Source organism: Miscanthus floridulus, chromosome 4 (genome assembly GCF_019320115.1).
Source record: "Miscanthus floridulus cultivar M001 chromosome 4, ASM1932011v1, whole genome shotgun sequence".
Lineage (NCBI taxonomy): Eukaryota > Viridiplantae > Streptophyta > Magnoliopsida > Poales > Poaceae > Miscanthus > Miscanthus floridulus.
Genome location: NC_089583.1, coordinates 76575442 through 76586573, shown reverse-complemented (window position 1 = coordinate 76586573; position 11132 = coordinate 76575442). Strand labels below are relative to the sequence as shown.

The 11132-nt window shown below is 47.6% G+C and overlaps 1 protein-coding gene across 2 annotated transcripts; it reads left to right on the top strand.

Annotated features, from left to right (window-relative positions):
• Positions 1-5677: 5677 nt before the first annotated feature.
• LOC136551764 (pentatricopeptide repeat-containing protein At1g74600, chloroplastic-like) lies at positions 5678-9702 on the top strand. 2 transcript variants are annotated; one of them, XM_066543305.1, is made up of 3 exons: positions 5678-8157; positions 8429-8516; positions 9158-9702. In XM_066543305.1, the coding sequence occupies exon 1, from the start codon at positions 5746-5748 to the stop codon at positions 8083-8085; it is 2340 nt and encodes a 779-aa protein (XP_066399402.1). In that variant the 5' UTR covers positions 5678-5745; the 3' UTR covers positions 8086-8157; positions 8429-8516; positions 9158-9702. The 2 variants fall into 2 exon arrangements, with proteins under 2 accessions (XP_066399402.1, XP_066399401.1); XM_066543304.1 differs by lacking the exon at positions 8429-8516.
• The last annotated feature ends 1430 nt before the right edge of the window (positions 9703-11132 follow it).

Genomic DNA, 11132 nt, shown 5'->3' with positions numbered 1-11132 from the left:
GCTACGCATCAAGCGTCATCCCGTACAGCGGGAGAACACGCGCCATTAGGGGCGCCACCCTCCTCATGTGATACCCCTCGATGACGTCGGCCCCACAGAGGCCATGGGTCTTTAGGAACATGATGGCCTTGAGGAGGTCATGCATCCTCTTCTTCTCCTTGATGGGTGGCCCCCACGGCCATGATGGTGGTACCTCTTCGATTAGACGCCCGAAGAAGACCGGTAAGGGAGCGACATGGCCGTTCTTTAGGTAGAACAATGCGAGTGCCACCCCTTGTTGGATCTGGAGAGCTAGCAGGGCATGTACTTGGCCACCCGCTGCCCCCGGAGGAGGATGCCTATGCATCCCATTGGCACCAGGGTCTCCTAGCCTCTCTCCTTCTTCTTGATCAAGGAGATGGAGAAGAAATATCTCTAGAGCTCAAAGTGGGGCTCGATCCCTAGGTACCCCTCGCACATCATGATGAAGGTCATGATGTGCTGGATCCCATTGGGGTTCAAGTGCTACAGCTCGATCTGATAGTGCTGCAGCAAACCCTGGAAGAATGGGTAGGGAGGAACCGCGAGTCTGCACTCGTGGAAGAGCGCGAAGGAGACGACGTAGCCATCGGGCGGCGCCAGCACATCCTCATGGCCAGGCACAAGCCACTGTGCCGCATCGGTCCTCCCATGGAGAAGACCACGCTTGACGAGGACCTCCATGCGCGCATGGGTAACATTAGAGCGATACCACGAATCCATGGAGGAGGTAGGTGGTTGTAGAGAAGCAAATGTGGTGCGTGGAGAAGCGGAGGCTATAGATCTAGGGCTCCGGCGGTGGATTAGCAGCCACGGTAGATCTAAACAGCGGTGGTAGAGAGATGAAGAAGGTAAGGCTATAGTTTTGGTATGCAGGAATGCAAAGGGGGAGGCCGCTATTTATAGGGTAGAGCGAGGCGAGATGGCAAACCGTCCGCCTAGATTCACACACCCGCTGCGCCGCGTCATGTCACCTCCCTCATCACGCGCATGCTATCTCTAGCCACACCCTCAAAGGATACGTCAAATGATAGTTTGCCCGTTCAATGGGCCAAGAACCATCGTAGGTAAGAAGGGATCTAGAGCTAAAAACGTCCTACGGCCCATTCAGGACCAGGAGTTCAAAGGCTGGCCCACCGATGGGTTCACAGCCACTTTGGGGCACCCTTAGAGTGAGGGATGGAAAGGGATGGGCCCACTAGCGGCTAGTACCCAGGCTCACGAGCGCCGTGGGCATCTCGGCCCACGTTCGGGTTTTGGTCGGTTCCTAGTCCATGGTTTTTCCTTGAAGAAAGGCAACGAGCCCTTGGGACCAGCCGAACGGACCCAAAAACTATATGGACTGCCCACCAAGAGTTTGGAGTCAGTCACCAGCTGACCCATGCTGGACCCTCATGAACGGGAGGCCGGGGCCCCACTCGGACTAGCCCATTAATAGCTCACTAAGCACCATGTTCCATCCATCAAGGAAAAACGTGGCATGGCTCAACCCCTCCATTTTATCAAAAAAAACACTTGAGGGACGACGATCACAAAGACGAACCGACCCTCGATTGGACCCCTGCTACGCGCGGGGGCTCAAGGAAAGTTGAACTCACAAGGAGACCAAACGCATAGTCATAGTACGATGGCGGACTGATCGGATCCTAGGGAACCGAAATCTAGAAAAATCTTTCCGACCTCCTGAATCCTATGGTTACATGCCCCAAGGAGACCGATCGTGACAAAAGGGAACCACCGCCCTACCAGGACACGCCATATGCTACAAAAAGAAGGCCAAGGCCCTCAGAGTCCTCCCGTCCGAAAACCCTCCAAAGTTCTACTCCTCCACAGGCTTAGGGGCTACTATCGGGTATCGATAGTAGGGATACCCAAAGCAAGCAGGTTAGCCCCCACGCTGACTCCCCTAGATGGCCCGAGATGTATTAAAAGATCTCGATCAACCCCAAGGCCACGGGCTCTGTCTTGCTCGACCCCTTGGGTATGGGCTCCATCTCGCTCGATCCCATGGTCGTAGGATATGCCTCGCCTGACCTCTTGGATGCAGGCTCCATCTCGCCTGACTCCTTGGGTATGGGCTTCGTCTCGCCCGATCCCAATGTTGCAGGATCCACCTCGCCCGACCTCTTGGGTGCGGGTCCCATCTCGCCTGACCCCCAAGGTCACAGGCTCTGTCTCGCCTGACCCCTTGGGTGCGGGCTCTACCTCGCTCGACCCCTTAGGTGCAGGCTCTGTCTTATCTGACCCCAAGGACGTGGTTTTCGTCTCGCCCGACCTCGAGGCCACGGGGGTCTCGCCCAAGGCTGTGGGCTCTGTCTCGTCTGACGAGGACCCATATCACCGCCAACCACTCTAGGTCCAAGCGTATGGGCCTAGGTTAAAACTCTGACACTAGGGAAGAGACTGACACTCCTCGATGTAACCCGTGGCCATGACGGGCCATACCTGAGGATTCACATCAAGAACAGTGTCGGGCGTGCTGGTGCTGTTCTGCCTAACCCTCATACGAACGCTGACAGGCATGTCAGTTCACCATGACGTCCACTAGGATGGAATGGAATGCCATGATCGGTGGATGACGCCTGCACATGGCGCCAGTGATGAAAAAGGCCGCGACATGGAGCCATCCCTGTTGACATCTACAGGATCGGCAAGACCCGCATGAAAGAGAAGGACCCGGCGATCCTAAAAGCCTTCTTCTCTCTCTCGTTCTTCTCCTTTTCCTCTGCTATAACCCACGCTTTCCCTTCGCCTATAAAAGGAAAAGCAGGGTGCCCCTACCAGGGGGATCGACACACGAGATAAAAACACAAGAGCACAACACGAGCAGAGGGCTAAGCGACAAGCAAGCTCTCAGCACCTGTTCGCTCCTTCCATCAGAGACTTGGGATCCTCTCCCTCTCTCGCCTGTTTGTAACCCATACTGTAAACCAAGTTCCGATAACATGAGCAGTAGCGAACTAGACGTAGGGACGTTTTGTCTGAACTAGTATAAACCCTTGTGTCCTCTGAGCATACCATCCGAGCCAGACGCGCAAATACAAATTTACTCGTCGGTGGTCTGAAAACACCGACACATATTAACATATCTATGGATAAGTAAATTAGTTTACACACATACCTTAATAATAAGATAAAAATCCATTGGATTTTCATGAGTATCCATTGTCATCCTTAGCTGCAGAAAGCCATTAACAAACAAGATTAATGAGGATGGGGGCAGAGCGGGTGTAGAGAGGCACAAGAAAAAAAGGAGAAGAAAGATAAATGACTCTTATATGTCAATAATAGCTCATTCTACTTTTTAGTGTTCTCTAACCAAATATGAAGGGCGTTACTAGAGCATGCACGTGCACGATTTGGTATTTCAGCTTGCACACCTTTCTAGCACGTAGTTTTTAGTCGCGAAAAAATGCTGACAAATCTTCTTCCCCGACTCCGGCGCCCTAGCCCCCACCGCCATCACCGCCCCACCGTGACGAGCTAGGGTTTCATCGGAGCTCCACGGTTGCGCCCATGGCCCATAAGCTCCGGCGAAACCCTAGCTCATCCGCTGCGCCACCTTCTTCCCCTCCCCTATCGCCGCCACCATGGCCGTTGCTCCCCTACACCGACCTGGTCCAGCCACCTCCACCACCGCCAAGGCCCCTAAACCCCCCACTGGCCCCGCCGCTTGGCCGGCCTACCTCCCCCAGCTGGCCCTTTCTATACCCGCCGGAGTTGGGGGACAAGAAGGGAGAGCTTGTCGGAACCATAGCTCAGAGATCCAGGAGGAGAGAGAGGAGAGAGAGATAGGATGAGGAGGCTAACCTGGTGATGTCGTCGCATCCGCCATGGCCACACGCTGAGGAGGCGATGGGGCGCGGGCACGGGGAGGATGTCGCCAGGGAGGTGCTCGCGGGTGAGGTTGTCGCTGGAGAGAGAGAGGGAAGGGAGGAAGAGGTGTGCAGGGTAGCAGCGGGCGGGTGGGGGTGGAGTGTGCGGGCCGGGTAGTAGCATGATATCTTGCGCGTTTTCATTTAAGCATTTCCCAAATCAAACAGGGAATATAATCTTCGTATCTCACGTTTGTTCAGAAAACCACCCTATGGCCTCGTTCGGCTGGTCAGAATTATGGCTAGTTCGGCTGAAGCTGAATGGGCCTTCTGGCCCAGCCGTTCAACTGCCATCTCCAGCCGTTCGGCTGCCCTAGAAACATCAGCTCGTGTTCTCCTCACTCTCCCCCTCTCGCATTCGCTCGCGTGGGTTTAGGGTTGCGTCGCTCCCACCAGTTGCTTCTGCCGCCGACGTGGTGAGTTCTTCGCCCGCCCGCAGATTGTGGTCCAAGATGCCAGGAATCTATTTCAGGAATCAGGATAGAGAAGGTCCTGTAGGTTCTAGGATAAATCAAGTTGAGACATTTGCATTGTGGTCCTCCTAATTTTGCTTTTTGTCAGTTAATCTATTTCAGTTTCAGTAACCGGTCACATTAGTAATTTGCAATGAAGCCTTCATTTTTATTTCTTCAAATTTTAAACAAACTGGTTGATATGGAAAAAGATTCAAATTTGTCAACTGATGATGTAGTAACTTTCCCGCAGGATCACTACACTGACTAGATTCTTTTGTTTCTTTATGAAGTAATGCAGAGAGCAATATGTTGGTTTGAATTCTGTTTAGCCATTACAAAACCCTTAATATTTCTAGAAATGCTAACTTCAACTCTAGCTGGAAGCAGTGTAGTGATTTATATTTATGTTGCTCATTTTCTTCGCTTCTTGTTTTTCCAAAGGAAAGCTGGTGGGTTCATTTCCTTGCTACTGCGATCGAACAAGGGGGAGCTCAGTCAGCTCTGGAATGACAAGGCATACATAAGCTGATTTGATGCCATTGGTTGCAGACTTAACACGGGCTTTGGTTTAGCTAGACTGGTCACTTGTGCTCATGTATCTGATGGGTTTGGGTGAAATTATGCCCAGCATCAGCTTGATCCATGGTTAGGAAATTTCTTTGTTTCAGCATGTATCTGAATGTTGTTGTACTTAGTTGTTTCGTTGATATGTAGCAGAATCAGCCTTCAGCCGGTGGTGTTTGAATTTGAAATTGAAATGCATTTAATGCTAGTGTGGGGCCATTTCTTTAAATTCAATTGCTTGTTGGTTCAGTTGGCTACTGTTTTTTATTGATATTCACACTATTTCAGTTTCAGCACTAGTCGATATGGCCATAATTCTGACCGGCCGAACGAGCCCTGTCTCACGGTATCTCACTGTGTCACCAAACAAATCATAACCTTTAAACAGTGTTTTACTAAACGCTAAACGATAAACAGTCGGTCACCTACCGTTTAGCCATTATTCGGGCAAAACGTCCCATTAAACGGGCTAAACGGCCAATTAAACAGGCTAAATGAGTGATTAAACGGAAACGGCGCACCACCGTATAGCATTTACACGGTGTTTAAACGGGCTAAACGACCGTTTAGACGAATAGTGCCTTTAAAAGAAAAAAACCAAACGAATCATGTGTAGCAGGCTAGCATAACCTCTTCCTACACGTTTCCACAATTCCACTGCCTCCTGCCAGGCACCGCCTGGCCTAGGCAGCGTCCGATTTTAGACGGCTGCGGGCTGCGGGCTGCGGGCTGCGGCTGTGATCGATGCCCGCACAAGTCCCCGCCTCGACCCCAGCCTGGCTGCCTCTGCGTCCTCCGCCCCCGCTTCGCGCGCCCACTACCCGCTCGACGTAATGCCGCGCCGCCCCGCCGCGGACCGCCTCGCGCACCTCCCCGCCGTGCTTGCAGGCTTCGTCCGTGCGCGCGCCGCGGGGTCTGCCTCCGCGTGGTGCCGGTTCTCTTACGGCAACGCGCTGGCCGCCTGTGCCGCCGCCTCCGCGCCGTTGGTCTTCGCGGAGCAGCTCTACTGCGCAGCCTGGAAGGATGGGCTCTCGCGGGACGCGTACATCTGCAGCACCGTGGTGGACCTGCTCGCCAAGCACGGTCGCCTGGGCGACGCGCTGCGGGCGTTCGAGGACGGGGATCGCGGAAGCGCGGTCTGCTGGAACACAGCTATCTCCGGGGCGGCGCGCAACGGTGAACACGCGCTCGGAGTCGAGATGTTCCGCGACATGGTGAGGGGTTCCTCCTGCGAGCCCAACTCGTTCACGTATTCTGGGGCGCTCAGCGCGTGCGCGGCTGGTGCAGAGATGGGGGTTGGGAGGGCGGTGCATGGGATGGTGCTCCGGCGTGATCCCGAGTACGATGTCTTCGTTGGGACATCCATCGTTAACATGTATGTGAAATGTGGTCAGATGGGGGCTGCCATGAGTGAGTTCTGGAGGATGCCAATCCGGAATGTGGTTTCCTGGACAACTGCGATTGCTGGTTTCGTGCAAGAGGAGGACCCAGTAAGTGCAATGCTCCTGCTTACGGAAATGTTGCGGAGTGGTGTGGCAATTAACAAGTACACGGCAACGAGCATATTGCTTGCCTGCTCTCAGATGTCCATGATACGGGAGGCTAACCAGGTGCACGGCATGATTATGAAGACTGAGCTGTACTTGGATCATGTTGTCAAGGAGGCTTTGATTTCCACATATGCAAATGTTGGGGCTGTTCAGCTGTGTGAGAAGGTATTTCAAGAAGTTGGCACAGTTAGCAACAGAAGCATCTGGTCGGCTTTCATATCTGGGGTTAGCAGGCATAGCCTACAAAGATCAATTCAGCTGTTAAGGAGGATGTTATGTCAGGGCCTAAGACCGAATGACAAATGCTACGCTTCTGTTTTCAGTTCTGTTGACTCATCTGAGTTTGGCAGACTGCTGCATTCATTGGTCATAAAAGACGGGTTTATTCATGCTGTTCTTGTGGCAAGTGCGCTCTCCACCATGTACTCCAGATGTAAGGATTTGAAGGATAGCTACAAGGTTTTTGAAGAGATGCACGAACGGGATGAAGTGTCATGGACATCAATGGTTGCTGGTTTTGCAACACATGGCCATTCAGTTGGGGCATTCCAGGTGTTGAGGAATATGATTGTTGAAGGTTTTACACCAGATGATGTGTCGTTAAGTGCCATTCTTTCAGCCTGCAATGTACCGGAGTGTTTGCTCAAAGGGAAGGAAGTTCATGGACATGTCCTTCGTGCCTACGGAGCAACCACGTCCATTAACCATTGCCTTATTTCCATGTATTCCAAATGTAAAGATGTACACAGAGCTCGAAGACTTTTTGATGCAACTCCATGCAAAGACCAGATCATGTTATCTTCAATGATATCTGGATATGCTATGAATGGTTATAGTGAGGAGGCAATCTCATTGTTTCAGCTTATGTTGGCTGCTGGTTTTCATATAGATAGGTTTTTATGCTCATCTATTATTAGCATCTGTGCTAACATGGCAAGGCCATTCTATGGTAAACTGTTACATGGGTATGCAACCAAAGTAAGCATACTGTCTGATCTATCAGTGAGCAGTTCACTTGTGAAGTTATATTCCAAAAGTGGCAACCTGGATGATTCTCGTAAAGTTTTTGATGAAATAGATGTTCCGGATTTAGTTACATGGACAGCGATAGTTGATGGATATGCTCAGCACGGAAGCAGTCAGGATGCTTTGGCGATGTTCGATTTGATGATTAGATATGGGGTAAAACCAGACACTGTCATACTCGTGAGTGTTTTGTCTGCTTGTGGCCGAAATGGTTTGGTTGAAGAAGGTTTCAGACATTTTAATTCAATGAGAACTGTGTATGGGGTTGAGCCAGTGTTGCACCACTATTGCTGTATGGTTGATTTACTTGGTAGATCTGGGAGGCTTGTAGAGGCAAAAAAATTTATTGAGAGTATGCCTGTGAAACCTGATTCGATGGTGTGGAGCACACTGCTTGCTGCTTGCAGAGTTCATGATGATGTTGTACTTGGACGTTTTGTAGAAAATAAGATCCATGAAGAAAATTGTGATTCGGGGTGTTTTGCTACTATGTCAAACATTCGAGCAAATTCTGGAGACTGGGAAGGTGTAATGGAAATAAGAAAATCAGTCAAGGATGTGAAGAAAGAACCTGGATGGAGTCTATTGGAAGAATAAATATGCTTCAATAGATATGTAAAAAAAGCGGAAGGTCCCGGGTTCGAGTCGCGGTCTCCTCGCATTGCACAGGTAAGGGTAAGGTTTGCCACTAACACCCTTCCCCAGACTCCGCACAGAGCAGGAGCTCTCTGCACTGGGTACGCCCTTTTAGATATGTAAAAAAAGGGTGAATACTACACAGAACTTCGAAACATGTGCGATGCATTGGCATAAATTGGCTATAGAAACTCACCAAAACATATTGCAGCGTATGTAACTATGTACTGAAGAAACTTCATATCTCTAAAAGATTTTTGAAAAACTTCTGTGATCTGCTTTCTAATTAGTGAATGTATTACAGATGTGTTTGGTTGAGGGACCAACTCATGTAGGATTGTTTGGTTGATCACTTTGTTATGGCCTTATGGGGCCATTCCATGAATATTTAGGTATATTTCCTGACTTTCTACATATTTTGTTGTAACAGGTAATGATTTGGTCACATGACACCATATTTTTCAAATCCAGAGCAACTAGGTTTATACCATACAATTCCTCATACCTAACACCCAACAATATACTGTCTGACTTAAAACGTTGCCTATTATCTTAGAGAAACTAGAAAAGTGCATCAGCTGGTCCTGGTTATATATAAGAATTGATATTAGTGATACTAGATAAAACTGTTGAGCCTCTTCCACTGTTAACTGTACTTTGCACTAGCAATTTTACTGAATCTTACGCATATTAAATAAGTCTCAAGTCATTTCTCTCTACATGAAGAAGAATTGGCAGTTATCAAAAGTTCCCATTGATGATGGATCAGCTTTTGCAGAATTCGTTCTGTACTAATTTATTCACTGTTTCCTTAATATGGAATTTGCATACTTGACATGAGGTCACACTTCTAATTCTCAGTGAAATTATAAGGTATTCGTAATACTGAAAAACTGAATATATATTTCTGAGCTGTTCTCTCTGATAGATTTTCTGCTAATGTGGGTACAGTTCATGTGATATAAAGCTAACTGAAAATGTTTAGTGGGGGTCTCTTCGTGTTATATATCTAACTATGTACAATATTTTTCAGTACAATTGCTATTGGACATTCTATGGGAGGTGGGGGGCAATGGAGAGAATCACATGGTATATTAGTTTTCTAATCATCTGGTGAATCTATTCCTAAATCAGATGGAGAGCATATTTTTTGTGGAATTCCACACATTGCTGGAACTGTATCCATCACCAGGTTTTATTCCAGTACCTCCATTCGTGTCTATAGCCTGATGAACCAGGTACCTTTTCATTGGACGGTTCAAGCTATCCAAACTGTGTTCGGCAAAGCTTCAGTCAGAGTATTCGAGGGGCCATTCTCAGAAGCACCAATGTGGCGTCTGATGGCAAATGGCCATTCTCTGACAGAGCTAAAGACTCCGTGGTTGAAGTTTATTACTTTATTGCACGAAGTGCCATCTTGTATTTTTGTGAACTGTTGGGCTTTTGCTAATACGCCCCCCCTGCAGACTGTTGATTATGAATCAATTTCCTGAGCAAGAGGACCTTTCCAAAGCAAAATGGTAAGCTTGTATGGACTGCAAAGCAGAGAACAGATTTGGCTCTGTTTTCTCAACCATCATTTTGATGATTTCCTGCTTCATGTTTGGTTCGTATTTCATTGTGCAAATCATTATTGTTTTGACTATCATACCATAAGCCATAACAGAACTCATGTCATAGAACGATGCTCTGTACATTTTCGTTTTGTAGATTTTAGAAATATTTCTTTTTGTATACTTGAAAAAACTACAATCAGATGTAGCGATGCGGTCTGCGGAGATGTATCTGCTCTGTACGGACTGGATGCTCTCTGGCATGATATGGTCACCAGAACTACAGAAGCTGTATTGCTCAAACTTCGTTTCGTCACACCCCAATGCAGCTTTCTTGCTCAAACTTCTTTTATTTTGCTCTAGCTCTATTTCTTTTCTTTTATTTTGCTAGAACTGCTTGTAATAATCGTATTTGCTAGCCTAGAAAAATGATGGATACAAGATTTCAGACACAATCATCCTGCGTTAACATCATATTCATTGCCTTCTTATTTTCTCTCTCGTCTATCTTTCTGTTTTCCTTGAGGAACATGCTCCTCCAGCACGAATCAACTTTGCATGCCCTATCTTCTTTGAACATGGTACTATTCATCCCATCCGTATTCTCAACTTTACACTTTGGCTTTCAGAGGGAGGTATAATTTGTGTGTCACTATAACCTGAGAATCTCGTCTTTGGCTTTCAGATCGAGAGATGTACCATTTGCCTGTCAGGTCTTAGTTCGCGTGCCCTTAAACCTGGCTTGATTCGTTTTTTTTTATCTGGAACAGTGTTTTTCTCTTACAAATTTCTTCAGATTCATCCAGATTTCTCCGAGCGAACGGGGCCTACAAGCTGAGAATATTGTCCCTCCATTCTCGTATAAAAACAGAGCGCTGCAATGGGGAAGAGCCGTTCTCTTCCTAGTTCCCAGCCATTTGTTTCGCTCTGCCACCACCCTTCAGCCGGTCTTGTTCCATCATTTCCATGCTAACTAAATCTCCAAATGTGTTCTTTCGTACCTACAATTAAGCCTTCAGATCAGCAAATGTAGACAAAAAGTACAATTTATATGTTGGTTCCGTCCTGTAAGTCTTTCTTGGCCTATCGTTTTTTTGTCTAATCAATTACTACATCTGTCCTAAAATATAAGACATGTGCATCTTTTAAAATTTAAACTTTGTTATTATGTTTGATCAACAATTAGTCTAATCGTATAAAAAGTTTGTAGTACAAAAGTGACTACAATAGATTTGTGTTTATAAACAACTTCCAAAGATCAAACTCTTGTTTTTATAAATTATGCATTATATAAGAAATTAGTTGTTAAAGTATATTTTTAAAGACTGCACCAAAGTCAAATCACGTCTTCTATTTTGAAGATGGAGGGTTTTAAAGATAAAAAAAAATAATTGCCATTCTGTTTCCTCTCTTCTTTCTTGCAACTGTTCTTCTGAGCCCTTTATTCCTTCGTTG

Excerpts from the sequence above, each read along its gene's own strand:
- LOC136551764 (XM_066543304.1), top strand. The coding sequence starts at position 5,746 with ATGCCGCGCCGCCCCGCCGCGGACCGCCTCGCGCACCTCCCCGCCGTG.